This window comes from Ipomoea nil, unplaced genomic scaffold (assembly GCF_001879475.1).
Source record: "Ipomoea nil cultivar Tokyo-kokei standard unplaced genomic scaffold, Asagao_1.1 scaffold0317, whole genome shotgun sequence".
NCBI classification, from domain to species: Eukaryota; Viridiplantae; Streptophyta; class Magnoliopsida; order Solanales; family Convolvulaceae; genus Ipomoea; species Ipomoea nil.
The window spans coordinates 33,240-47,652 of record NW_017616745.1 but is presented as its reverse complement, the minus strand read 5'-3'; the positions used below and the strand labels follow the sequence as shown (position 1 = coordinate 47,652).

The following is a 14,413-nucleotide window of genomic DNA, read 5'->3' as shown; positions in this document are numbered from 1 at the left end:
CAAAGAATTGACAATGTTGACATGCACCCCATTGGCTCTAATTGCTAATTAAAATAGTTTGGGGTTGAAAATGGAATTTTACCAAAATGATTTCTAGACAGGTATTTGATTTAGGCTTCTCAGAATTCTCCCGATTTCACTCAGATAGATTTCTCGGTTCAAAACTTGGCACGCAATGTACCCGGAAATTTAGGATATCGAAATTAAATCAAATCTTGGAGTGAAAATTGACTATTTTGGATTTTCTTAAAACCGGATTTATAAAATTAGATTTTGGGTTGTCACAGTTACAGTTTAACGGAGCCCGTATTTTTGGTGTGTTAATTACAAAATGAAACTACATTGTATCTAAAATGAAATTGTCTCACATATTATTTTTATATTATCAAATTAAACTGTAATAGTGTAATTGAATTCAAATGAAAATGTAGGTGTGTTGAAATGAAACTACAATGTATATAAAATGAAACTGAATAACATTTCACATTTTTGAGTGTATATTGTGTAATGAAGCTGTAGTTATATCGAAATTATTATGTAATTGTGTTTTAATGAAACTATGGTGTATATAAAATAAAATTAAATAACATTTTCACATATTGGTGTTATAATATCGAATTATATTAGTGGAGGGTTGCTGCTGCATTACTCCTAGATGATGCTTTAATATTGAGCTGCTGGTTGCTTGTTTTATACTGGGTGGATTTGCAGGTTGTGGCTTTATGGAATTGTGAAGAAATAGGAGAATTTTGGTATTTCAGAATTTGATATGTTTTGGAGTTGTTCTTGGGTCAATATTATGGCAGTAAAGGCGCTGAATATGGCTTAATTTTGGTAAGAGGTTTGATTCTGGAACCAGACTGGACTTATATTTAGAAGCGTCACAACAGGTTGGAGTGGATTTAATTGAATATTAAATTAGACCAAAGTGTAACACTTCTGGACTGGAAATTGTGTTTAGGGTTTTGGGTTCAGGGATTCAAAGTTTAGGGTTTAGGGTTCAGGGTGAGGTAGTTGTGGAGAAGCTGAAGGACAGTGAATGGGAGACTGGCTACAATGCAATGACTGACAGTTACGATAACCTCGTTGAAGCCGGAGTTATTGATCTAGCCAAGGTGACAAGATGCTGTCTGCAGAACTCTGCATCAGTAGCAGGAATGGTGCTCACCACCCAAGCCATTGTTGTGGAGAAGCCAAAACCTAAGGCACTTGCGCCCGCAGCTCCACAAGGGCTCACCGTGTGAGATGAATGATCTCAGCAATTATTTTTTGGGGTAGTTGGGTCTTTGATTATAAAACTGTGCTCTTTTTTGGGGGTAAAGATTGCTATGTGTTGAGTTGTTGATTTGAGAATTTTTAGCCACATCGTTGTCTTGCACACAAATGTTAGCTTTGGTAGAGAAGATGGTGTATGTCAGTCAGAGTTAAACACTTAAACATCCTTCGGTTCTTCATAGTTTTGAGTTGTTGACTGTAGAATTAGCAATAAAGTCAATTTATTTTGTTTGTCAAAATTCAGTCCATAATTCTAATTCCTGCTTTGCTCAACAAAAACTGGTTACTGGAAAAGCATGCATTTCGACCATTAAACAGGGAAGAACTTTGTGTTGTTCTGCACGCAGCAATCGAGTACACCAAAATCATGCATTTTGACCATTAAACAGGGAATAATTTTTTGTTCTTCAGCTCGACCACCGAGCTGGTTCTTTGTTCAGACTCCGCAGGATGGCTGTGGCCTAGCCATCAATAACAAGCGCGCCATCACGTTTGAAGCATTTGGTGGAAAATTTGACCCTGACAATCAAAACGAATTGAAGAGCTTGGAGAAGAAGGAACATGGAATCTAGATGAAAATACATGAAATTAGGGAGGATTCAACCAGGGCAACCTACACATGTTTTGCTTTTAGATCCTTGATATTTGTTGCACATATTTCACCAACTATCTCCTCTCCAATGTACACCGGCAACTTGAACTGCAACGTTTGCGAAACATATACAGCTCCCGGCTACAAGTATTTCCAAAACACCAAAAGAGAAATGAGGCTTAAACAAAATGACTTGATAAAAGTATAAAAAATTGATGAGTCGGACTTACAAAATTTGAAGCGATGGTTCTTGGGAATAAGGAAGCGACCAGCATTCCAGGAACAAGCCTGTCACTGAATCCGGCAAGCTTGGCACATTCTGAGTCAAAATGCAAGGGGTTGGTATCATGGCTCAGCTTCGAGTATTCAACAACATCTGCTTCCGTAAACACCCGAGCTTGCTTCAAAACATCCCCGCATTTAAGCAAATTCGTAGCTGCCAACGAAGAGAAGCCGGAAGTGGAAATGTAACTCCAAAACGCAAGTTTAACCAGCATTGTTCAATTAACTCGTCAACAACTTGTTGAAATTAGGCAAAGAAGGAGACATCCACTCGCACCTATACAATTGAAAATCTCACAAACAATTCATCAAACACCTTACTGGCATTGCAGAAAGCAATATCCACTCACCACCCGCAAACTAGATGGCCAAACAAATTCAAGTGAGCTCGTGCACCATCCAAAGGTGTCGATTCCAGTATATATACGTAGAGATACACGCATAGCAGATACATCAGATGAAAGATGAGGAAACACGTACCTGTGGCTGTGGAGTGAGATGAGACTTGAAAGCCCGCTATGGTGCTATGCTAAATTAAATTTAAAAATGCATTAGTTTTTTTTTTTTAAGAAATAAAAAATGAGGAATATGGGCTAAATATTAAGTGGATAGTGGGCAACTCGGCTTAGCCGTCAGAGAAATAGAAAAATAATTTTTTTTTAAATGACTATATAAGCTAGGCAGTAATTATATCGTGGGCCATGGTCTACAAAGCTGTGTTGATCATGGTCTAAAAACGGCGTCGTTTCTTTAAATAAAGAAACGGTTGTTGTTACAGTTTAACGGAGCCCGTATTTTTGGTGTGTTAATTACAAAATGAAACTACATTGTATCTAAAATGAAATTGTCTCACATATTGTTTTTATATTATCAAATTAAACTGTAATAGTGTAATTGAATTCAAATGAAAATGTAGGTGTGTTGAAATGAAACTACAATGTATATAAAATGAAACTGAATAACATTTCACATTTTTGAGTGTATATTGTGTAATGAAGCTGTAGTTATATCGAAATTATCATGTAGTTGTGTTTTAATGAAACTATGGTGTATATAAAATAAAATTAAATAACATTTTCACATATTTGGGTGTTATAATATCGAATTATATTAGTGGAGGGTTACTGCTACATTATCCCTAGATGATGCTTTAATATTGAGTTGCGGGTTGCTTGTTTTATACTGCGTGGATTTGCAACTTGTGGCTGTACGAAATTGTGAAGAAATATGAGAACTTTGGCATTCCAAAATTTGATAGGTTTTGGAGTTGTTCTTGGGTCAATATTATGGCAGTAAATGCGCTGAATATGGCTTAATTTTGGTAAGAGGTTTGATTCTGGAACCATATTGGACTTATATTTAGAAGGGTCACGACAGGCAGGAGTGGATTTAATTGAATATTAAATTAGACCAAGTGTAACACTTCTGGACTGGAAATTCTGTTTAGTGTTTAGGGGTTCAGCGTTGTTTTGTTTTGTTTTTTTTTTCTGGGTTCCTGTTTCCACCTTGCTGCACCTAGATCCTGGTTCCCCAGTTCAAACTTGTGAAAAGCGGTCGCTTGTGCGCTTAAAGCGCAAAAGCGACGCGCGCGACAGCTTGTTGCCTCGCTTTGGCGAGGCGTAGCAAAATGAGATTGCGAGCGCTTAAGCTCGCTTTTTGCGGAAAGCGGTGAAGCGCAAAAGTGCAAAAAGCCCTGCTTTGTCACGTTAAGCGCAGTCAACGGTCATAAGGAAGAAAAAAAAAAAACTCTAAGCTAAATTGCGATTCGCGACTGGAGACAAATCAAAAACCCTCATCGCCGCATTTTTCTCTGGTTCTCTCCGCGACCGCCGCTTCTCTCCCTACTCGCGCATTAAGAAGGAGGTTGAGCATGTTAAGGAGTTGTTCAAGCCACATCAGGAGACATGCGATGTATATGGTTGTTCTTTGATGATGGACAAGTGGACAGATAGGAGAGGTCGTGTATTTATAAATATCCTAGTTAATTGTTCACTAGGATCGTATTTCCTCCAGTCGGTAGATGTTAGCACGGATACGGTGGATGCTAAGAAAATGCTTGAGCTCTTTGAAACTTTTGTCAATCAAGTGGGGAAGGACAAAGTTGTGCAAGTTATATCTGACAATGCTTCAGAGAATGTGAGAGCTGGTATGTTTAAAATATTTGATTTTTTATATAAGAATTTAAGATTTGTAAATTTTAAATTTTTTAACCTATTAATTCTTTACATAATTTAGGCAATGATTTAATGGAGTTGTACCCGACATTGTACTGGACGCCCTGCGCTGTCCATTGCATCAATTTAATGTTTAAAGACATCTTTGAGATTCGTCATTTTTCAATGGCGTACAAGCGGGCTTTGAAATTGTCAGTGTATATCCATTCGAAGACAAAGCTTTTGAATTGGTTGAGGAAGTATACTGGGAAGCGTGACTTGGTCAAGTTTGCTAAGACTCGATTTGCTACAGCATTCTTGACATTCAAGAGGCTTCACGAGCAGAAAAACAATTTGAGAAAATTGTTCAACTCAGAAGAATTCCTCACTAGCTCTTACTTCAAAGAAGAGGCAGGAAAAGAGTGTTCTAGAATTGTGCAAATGCCAAACTTTTGGAATACAATTCTAGAAGCACTTAAAATAGGCGGTCCATTGATTAGCACTCTTCGATTAGTTGATGGGGATGTTAAGCCATCAATGGGCTATATTTATCCTACGATGGAGATCACAAAGAAAGCAATTGAAAAAGCTTTCGACAACACAAGCAAGTAAAAGAAGGTATTTGAGATCATAGACAAAAGGTGGACTTCCCAGCTTCGTCAACCATTGCATGCAGCTGTGTATTATTTGAATCCAGATTACTTCCGGTATAGGGGTGAGCAAAAGGTTTCTCCTTCAATTCATTCGCCAGAAGTTGTTGCTGGCTTTTATTCTTGTTTGGAGAGGTTGGTTCCAGATCTAGATCTGCAGGAAAAAATTACCGAGGAAGTATCTATGTGGGAAGTTGGCGAGGGTTTATTTGGCTTGCCAGTTGCCAAGAAGCAACGTGGTTCTAGAACTCCAGGTTCTTACTTCTTAGACGATTAACGATTTAACTTACAATTTTTATTTATAATCAAATTTTGAATAATTTTCAAATTTTACAGTTAATTGGTGGACTTCTTTTGGGGGTTCAACTCCCAATTTAAAAGAATTCGCAATTAAGCTTCTTAGTCTCACAACTAGTGCGTCTGGATGTGAACGGAACTGGAGTGTCTTTGAGCATGTAAGTTAGTCAATTTAGAAGTAATTTGCAATTATATCATATTCATGCACTAATTCATTTTAAATATTCCAATTGCATTCGAAAAGGAGGAGTCGCCTTGAACACAAGCGCCTTAATGATTTGGTTTTCATTAAGTATAATAGGGCATTGAGGCGACGATGGGAAATGCGGGATACCATTGATCCAATTTGTTTGGATCAAATTGATTTTGCCAATGAATGGTTGACAGGTATCCCGGAGGATGCAAATGAGGAGTTGGTGTTTGGTGATGGGGATAGCTTGACTTGGGTGAAATTGCTAAATTTTCAGGTGCAAATGAAACTCTTTATTCTCTTAGGCATGCTTCAAAAGGAAAAGAAAAGGTTGGGAGTTCAACTTCAAGGTCTAAGGGAAAAGAAAAGGAAAATGAAGATGAAGATGAGGAAGAAGCATGTGAGGAAGATGGAGTTATGGAATTTGACAATTTGGATTTGTGTGAAGAAGAAGATGAGTTTGATCTGGAGGATTGAATGACTATGAGTCTATGGACTATGAATGATTGTGTTGTGACTTTATGATGTTGTGACTTTATGATATTTGTATTATTATGATGTTGTGACTTTATCACTTTAGGAGTTATTTTGGATGATATTTTGCATAATTATTTGAATTTTTTGACTATATATATATATATAATTTATATATATTTAAAGCGTCGCTTTTTCAAAAAAGCGACGCTTCGCTTTGCGCTTTCGCTTTAAAGCAAAGCCCGGGCTTGTCGCTTTAGTGCGCTTTTCCGCTTTAAAAAGTTTGCCCCAGTTCCTGACCCCATTTAAAAAGTTTGCCCCAGTTCCTGACCCCATTTTGTTCCACCTTGTAGCACCTAGACCCTTGGTTTCCCTGGTTCTACTTGGTTCCACATCATTGCACCTAGACCCCACTTTGTTCCACCTTGTAGCACCTAGACCCTTGGTTTCCATGTTCCTGGTTCTATTTGGTTCCACCGACCCTTGGTTTCCGTGTTCCTGGTTCTATTTGGTTCCACATCGTTGCACCTAGACCCTGGTTTCCTTGTTCCTGGCTCCACTTAGCTCCACGTTGTTCCACCTAGACCCTGGTTCCCCAGTTCTAGACCCCACTTGGTTCCAAGGTCACCTAGTCCTTCCTGGACCCTTTTTTCAACAAATTATTCTGTACCATGCACGGGATGAGAGTCGATCCTGAGACCTTCCATTTGAAGGTCCAACCCGGGTGCCATCAGACCACAAGGGGATGGCGGGTTCAGGGTTTAATTAAGAGTTAAGTAAATAACACAATATACTTATGCCGTTATATATCATTTTACATGTAATCAGCTAAGAGTAAACAACTAATTTACCAAACACATTTCTATAACCAGCTAATACTATCAGCTAGTCAAACCAACAAACACAATAAGCTATCAGCTAACAGCCAATAGCCAATTGTCAAACACCCAACTAATACAATGAATAAATAAGTAAATAGCATAATTCGTGTGATTTGTTTTCCCCTAATTTTCTGCTCCAATCCCATGAATTCTGCACCATTTATGACATGCAAATATGATGATTGATTGATTGGTTACTTTCTTTTCATCTTGAATTAGTGCCTTATTAGTCTTGCTCAAATGTTTATCATTTTCTCATATTGTTATCCATAAAAAAGAAATGTCATTGGTGATAAAACTAGAGCTCATGATGAATGAAAGTAAAGTAATTTAATATTTAGGCCTTGTTTGGCAATTGGCGTTAGCGGATAGCGGATTGTGTCAACGGTTTTGACCAGCGGATTGTATCAGCAATTTATAAAAAGATGTTTGGTAAAATTAGTTGTTTAGGATAGTAGTTAACATGTAAGATGACCTATAAGGGTATACATATATTTCATTAAAAAACAACAACAATAATAATAAGGGGAGCCCTTTGTTTTCCAGCTTTTCCCACATCCGTGGGAAATGTCGGATTGTTTGGAGCCTTGAGGCTCCTAACAGGCTCCTTAAATTTGCATGCACATCCATTGATAGGCAAGTATTATTGAGGGGCAGCAGCGTTTTAGTTTTCAGCGGTTTGGAGCAAACCGTTGAGTAACCAAAAATCTTCTTTGGCATTTTGACCAAGGTCAAAATGCCAAAGTGGCAAACCACCATTTACCAAACAAGCCCTTAGCCTATATGCTCATTTACTGGAATAGCTACAAGGAAATTCTAAAATCTCATTCCAGACTCAGAATATATGACCTTCTCACCTTCATGATTTTCCATATTTCAGATTTGTCTCATTTTCCACAGCTAGAAAATCAATTACATCTCTTTGTCAACATAAATTTTGAGGTATTAAAGCCCAAAACTACATTGGCAAGAATCCACATCATGTTACACCAGGAAAGGTTCAGAAAACAGTAAAATGAACAGGAAGAGTTCTCATTTGCACTTGAAAAGTAAAATGAATGACAGAGATTCAGAACAAGAATTATTATTACCTTCGCTCCCCAGTTAACATACTTGAAGTCATTGTTAATATATAGATCTAATGTCACCCAAACTACAACCTTAAATCCTGCAAATTTGAAACATGATTAAAATACAATCACATGAAAGAGACTATAAACGCAGCAACTCATCTAGAGAAAAATAAAGAAATTCTGCCAAAGAAATTGCAAGCAAACATTTTTTCAAATACACTTGAGAACAATCCTCAACAAACTAGTAAGGCCTCTCAATAATGATCCTATGTGAAGTAAAAGGAAAATATTCTCCGATGGCAAAGAAAAATATGTAAAAGATCTAATCCCACTACCAAGTATCTGAAATATGGAGATTAGAACTAGATAATGTTTGATCTCACTTGAGCTCATTTTGAACACAGCTTATGCAAAGCCTAACCTGGTCAACTAGCTCACCTCTCACTTCATGTACAAACTTCTAATTTCTCACTTTTTAAAGTGTGAAAACATATCTGATAAGCAAAAAGTACAACCAATAGCTCCATAGAATCATATGAACACACTTTACACACTAAGTTAATATCACAAAAAAATACTAGTAAAGAATCACAACATACTACAATTTATCTTATTAAAAAAAAAAAACAAACAAACGATACTACGGTCTACTACTACTACTTTATCAATGTGTCCAAATAGTTTCCTTTTTTAATGCTCAATTGTAATTTAGTTGTAACAGTATAAAGTCTGTCTCACACTTCAATTAACACGCATTAGAAAGCCTGACTCTATTTCACCAGTTTCCAAATGTATAAGTTATTAAAACCTATATCTCAATAAGAAAAAACAGTTAAAACCGCTTGTCACAGTGGTAGTAAGCAGTAAAAGTAATCAAAGTCAGTAGAGCAAGAAGAAATTAAGCAAAGCAGTTCACAGCGTTATCAAGCTAAGTGCCAGAATGACTAAATAGATCATATAAGTGTCTAATGAAACTGGCTCAAGTACCAAAGATCATCAATATATCAACACACTATTTGCTTTCCATTTTTCAAGTAAAGACATGTCAGCATTTCACTCTCCTTGTTTTAGGGAAACAAATATGAAACTTATCATTGGTTTACCATGTTTCTAAGTTCTAACACTACAAGTATGCTGCAAATGCAGAAATACCAGATGCATATAAATTCTTGAGTGTTTGTATGTTGATGAGTACTACCTGTTCCACAAATGCACATGATCACACTTCATACACAATAGCTAAAATGTTCAAATTATGACCATACATTCAAATAATGCTCAGCCCGAGCATTCAGACAAAGCCTCTGAGCATATAATTCACAACAGACACTCAATTTGTTAAACCCGCTATAATTTATGATGAATGATTGCATAAGTTACTCTATTTCTAGTAAGCTAGCTAAGTTCACCTTCAAACTCTTAAAATAGTGCATTCCTCCAACAAACTTCACTCCAAACACCACACAACAAATCATCTTATGACAAACCTCATTAACAAACCCACATGACATGATGTGATGGATGTAAAAACATAGCAAACCTTAAAATTGAAGTATGCATAAAGATTCACACAAGTCATATAAATTTCAAATACACTCCCAAGTCTACATTGATGACTACATAACAAGGTGAAAACTCCAATTGCATATAACAATGCATAATGGAGAGAATTCTCAAATTCATGGCAATACTAGCCCTCTCCTAACTGCAGCTCAAAAATAAGTGTACTAATACCACTGGATAATAAAGGAAGAAGGCAGTACTGACTACCTGTTACCAAATGCCTAAACACACGAAGACTACTTTTACGGATGCGACAATATCAAACTTCTTTGAGCACAAAAAACACCTAAACTCTCCAGACACAATTCGAATACGATCACCTGAGGTTGTCCAAACCCTAAAATTCAAAGTTTCAAATGCCATAAAAAAAAAAAAAAATACAACCACGGATAATACATAAACACGAGACTACAAGGATATCTTACCACAGAGAGAAGAGGGAAATTAACCGGATCCGCGAGAGCACCGATCTGTGAATTGTTCCAAAAGGACGACAAACTGACAAACTGACAAACACGTATGCATATAAGTTATATCTATATATAAATATATACGTATATATGGGAGGGAGAGAGAAAGAGAGAGGGAAGGAGAGGAGATGGTGCGCATATATGTATCGGTTTCTATAGAGGAATGACGCAGGGAGCACGGAGTGAGGAAGAGAGAGGGGGAGAGAAGGGAAATGTATGATCGAACCCGAACCCAAACCCAATGACGCCCAAATCCCTTTTATTAAACCAGGGTTATAAAAAAAATTAAAAAAAATTAAAATTAAAATCCCGGGACGTTTGGTTAATTGTAATTTAGTTGTAATTGAATTGCAATTCAGTTGATGCCTCAATTATATTGTTTGGTATCCCATGAATTGCAATTCAATGAATTTGAGAAAAGAAAAACATATAAAATGACATTACTAATCTTGGTTGTTATTACTATTATTACACATGGGTATTTTAGTATTTATAACACTTATTTCCTTCTCAATTTTAATAATTCTATTTCTCCCTACCAAACAACGTAATTTGAATTCTTACTTTATTCACACCTTATTTTTTTCCCACCGAATTACAATTCCTTCCTTCCAACCAAACGTCTCGTCAGTTCAACATCGTTCCCTAATTTCCCAGGTATCGTCGTGGCGTGCACGCCTTAATCAATTTTCACACAAAGGATTGAAAGGAAAAATATATTTACGGGAGGTTGAATCTTGTGATCTACTGACATCAAGTTATGGGAGGTTATGTGTTTGAACCTCCACTGAAGTTATACAGACTTTCTGTGTTTCAATAGGTTGAAAAAAATAGTTATGAACAGATATTACATTGTAATATAGTCAACAGTATTTAAAAAAAAAAAAAAAACCTACGGAGTGTCTTTTTTTTTTAATACATTTACGGAGTGTTTATTTATCTACAGTTTGTGAGTAATAGAAATGGAGATTTGGGGAAGATAGGGGAAGCAGAAAAAAAATAAAAGAGGGAAATAAAATAAATTTAAAATGATTAAAATGCCCTTCTAATTATAACATATTATTTTTCCGGTTGAAATTTCGGTAATATGTTACTAGAAAATTGGATCGGGGGACCAAAACTGATACTAGTTAAAAAGTCATGCACCAAATTTAGAAAAGAGTTAATTACCGATTTGGTATCTCGACTATGAGGATTTCACCAATTTGGTCATCGACTACCAAAATTCCTCAATTTGGTCCCCGACTATGGCATTTTTACTCGATTTGGTCCTAAGTGTGATTTGTCGGTCAAACCTAAATGGCAATTTGGGAATTATTAAAAAGAATTATTATTACCTCATCATCTTCAATCCAAATTATTATTATCATCTCCAATTCCCAGTCAACATCATCATCATCATCAACGCCAACATGTTATTTCTTCACAAGACTTCACCATTCATTCTCAATATCAACTCAACACCATAGCCGATCACATCTCAACTACACCGCCAGACACCACCACCATCCACAACTTCGTTGTTGTTGCCGGAATGTTCCGTCGTCGCTGCATGCCAGTCAACGATGCCCTCAACTGCTACTGCTAAGTTAGCCGAGAGAGGGGAATGAAGGTAGAAGGTAGGAGATGCTACTGCTGGAGCTCCTCCAAGATTGCTGCTGCGACAGGAAGCGAGAGATGGAGACCGTTGCTAGCCATTGACCTGCTCTACTTCGCCAGAAAAGGACATCGCCAGAGTTGCTTTTGAGATGAGAGGGATAGGCGAGGGAGAGAGAGACGGAGGTCCACCGCCGTGCCTTGCTGCTGCCACTGGTTAACACTTTGCCATCTACAGTCTGCGTCGTCGACGAGTGAGGAACGGGGGTGAGAGGTCGTTGGAAATGAGCTAGCTAAAACCAGAAGTCACCACAGATTCGCACGCGCTAGTGCTCTGCTCGCCCACTGATGTAGGGTTATAGTTGTTGCTTGAAAGACAGATGATTTCTCAACTCATTGCTCAAATTTTTGATAGGAGTTGTGCAATTAGGGTTTCTTATTTAGGAATTCAACAATTAGAAGATTTTGTTTGTCTGAAATAAGGCAAAGTGTGGAATTAACTTACACAGTCGAGAAAGGAAATAATGGGCAATTACAAAAATGTCCTCAAGTTTATTGCCTTAAACAAGCTGGTTTGACTTTAGGACCAAATCGGGTAAAAATGCAATAGTCGGGGACCAAATTGAGAAATTTTGATAGTCGAGGACCAAATTGGTGAAATCCTCATAGTCGAGGGACCAAATTGGTAATTATCTCTTAAAAAAAACAATAGTCAAGGACCAAATGTACTTTACTTATGATAATCAAGGAACCAAAAATGATATTACTCTTTTTTTTTTTTTTTAAATGAAATCCGTGTTAATTTTTTAAAATAAAAAGAACACTAATTTTGCCTTATTTATTTATTTAAGAAATGTCTGTTTGAGTGATGATAATAATAGATAACTTTGGGTTACAATTTTATTTATTTTTTCAAAAATTAACCAAATACACCAAAACAGTTTTATAGAATACAACAAAAAGAAAATATTTTTTAAAAAATGACTCATTTTTCAGAAGTCATTTTCCTTGTTTTCAAACAAACTCTTCAGTAAAATTCCAACACTGTGCACATTGATGTGTTATAAGTTCATCTTACACAATGGTTCAATAATATTACACAATTATTTACAGTAAAGCCACAACAGACCAAGGATTCACACTCTCCTGCAGCCCGTTGGCTTGCCACCCTCCTTAGTATGCAGCCACCAGCCCGGGCTTGCAACCATTGGCTTCAAACCCAGTAACTTCCACCCAAACTTCATTGACACGACCCATGATTTTAAAAGGAGAATTGTACTGTGCAATTGAGTAAGTATATTCACTTGCGGAAGTGGAATTTGCCCATGTTTAGGGTTTTTTTTTTTCAATAAGCTGGCGTATATTAAAATCAAAAAGTTCAAGTCTGTACATAGGTGACCCAAAAGTGACCACCCCACAACAAATAACTAATATATACAAGCTTAGAGCCCAAAAGTGGCTTTAAGCAAATCAAAAGACAAAGGCCTGAAAACCTAACCAAATAAAGGCCCAACTAGGCTTAAGAAAGCTGAAATATTATGGCCCAAAATACCACTGGGCTAATTAATTAAATTAGCCCAGCAGCCTTTTAAAAAGAGACAAGGCCATACAGCCTACTAGACTCCACAGGCCATTCGGCCTTAAATCCACCATCAGCCCAAGGCTTCAAAAATAAAATTCCATAGGCCCACAAACCACATTAAGAGAGCCTTACAGAAATTCAATGCAACATGAAGTATCACCTCCCAGTTTGGGATCAACTTCATGGCAGCATTAGTCATCCACATTAGATGCTTTAGACTAGTGCTTATACCACAAAACATCCTCTGCTGCTTCATGCAAGCCAAGTAAAAGATTAAAGTGGCTTCATCTTCACAGATCACAACCTGTGAATCAACCCCAAAAATAACCCAAAAATTTTGGCTTCATTTCCACAACACACAGTCTATGGATCAGCCTCAAATCTGCCTGTAATTCCAAGACAAGCCATAAACAGAGTGCAACATGAAGTATCATCTCCAAAGTGGATCCACCTCATGAAGCAGCAGTCCTCCACTTCAAAAGTTTTAAACTGCTTCTTCAGTGATATTTACCTGAACAGTTAATCAAGCAAAAGTTCCTCCAGATTTTAGCTTCCAAAAGCATAACTCAGACTCAATCAGTATTAGTTTAGACAATCAACAACCTCCACCATAAGGCTTCAAATGCTACTGTAAGTTGATAGTTACCATGGGCTCAATCAACATGCTGCAGTTCAGTCAGTCTTAGATTAAGTGACAGCCACACCTGCAGCTGTACAAATTTCCTCCCTATACAGATTTAAGCTCCATAGTCCTTCTACTTTCAAAAAGCCAAACATGAAGCATCATCTCCATTGTGGGATCCACCTCATGGCAGCAACAAAACTCCACTTTTAAAAGCTTCATTCTGCTGCTGCAGATCAGACCAACTACAGATACAGGGCTTCAGAGACTTCACAAAGTCTCCAGCCAATAAGTTCTGAATTCCTCTTCAAATGCCTTCCCAATAAACCACCCTCCTTCTCCCAAGTTGAGCAAGCCTTTACTTTACTTTCAAACATTTCTACTGCCTTGACTGCCATAACATCTCTTTTCACCATATATTCATCCTTAGCCTTGTCAAAAACAGTCCACAAGTAATTATTAATATCCTGGAAGGCTTCTCTTGTGATCTTCTCAAAATTTTTGTCTTGAGCCACAAATTCATCAAAGACATCTCCCCACTCATCCATACTCCTTATTTCTCTGCCTATCCTCTTTCTTGTACAACTCTGAGCCTCTTCCTCCCTATCCCCTTCTCCACTCAACTCATATCTTAGGCCAGTACTTATTGTTCTTCCTACCCCTGCCACCATATTCAAAAATAATTTATTGACTTTTTTCACTAACAAATCTGT

At 37.2% G+C, this 14,413-nt stretch overlaps 2 protein-coding genes across 2 annotated transcripts; one reads left to right on the top strand and one right to left on the bottom strand.

Moving 5' to 3' along the window:
* Positions 1-1,628: 1,628 nt before the first annotated feature.
* On the bottom strand, positions 1,629-2,379 carry LOC109164718 ((R)-specific enoyl-CoA hydratase-like). Its single transcript, XM_019313269.1, has 3 exons — positions 2,098-2,379; positions 1,893-2,008; positions 1,629-1,794 (listed from the first exon to the last, which is right to left on the bottom strand). The coding sequence occupies exons 1-3, from the start codon at positions 2,362-2,364 to the stop codon at positions 1,737-1,739; spliced, it is 441 nt and encodes a 146-aa protein (XP_019168814.1). The 5' UTR covers positions 2,365-2,379; the 3' UTR covers positions 1,629-1,736.
* Positions 2,380-4,081: 1,702 nt separating this feature from the next.
* On the top strand, positions 4,082-5,916 carry LOC109165304. Its single transcript, XM_019314006.1, has 6 exons — positions 4,082-4,295; positions 4,385-4,910; positions 5,016-5,206; positions 5,289-5,407; positions 5,543-5,636; positions 5,717-5,916. The coding sequence occupies exons 1-6, from the start codon at positions 4,082-4,084 to the stop codon at positions 5,914-5,916; spliced, it is 1,344 nt and encodes a 447-aa protein (XP_019169551.1).
* Positions 5,917-14,413: the final 8,497 nt, after the last annotated feature.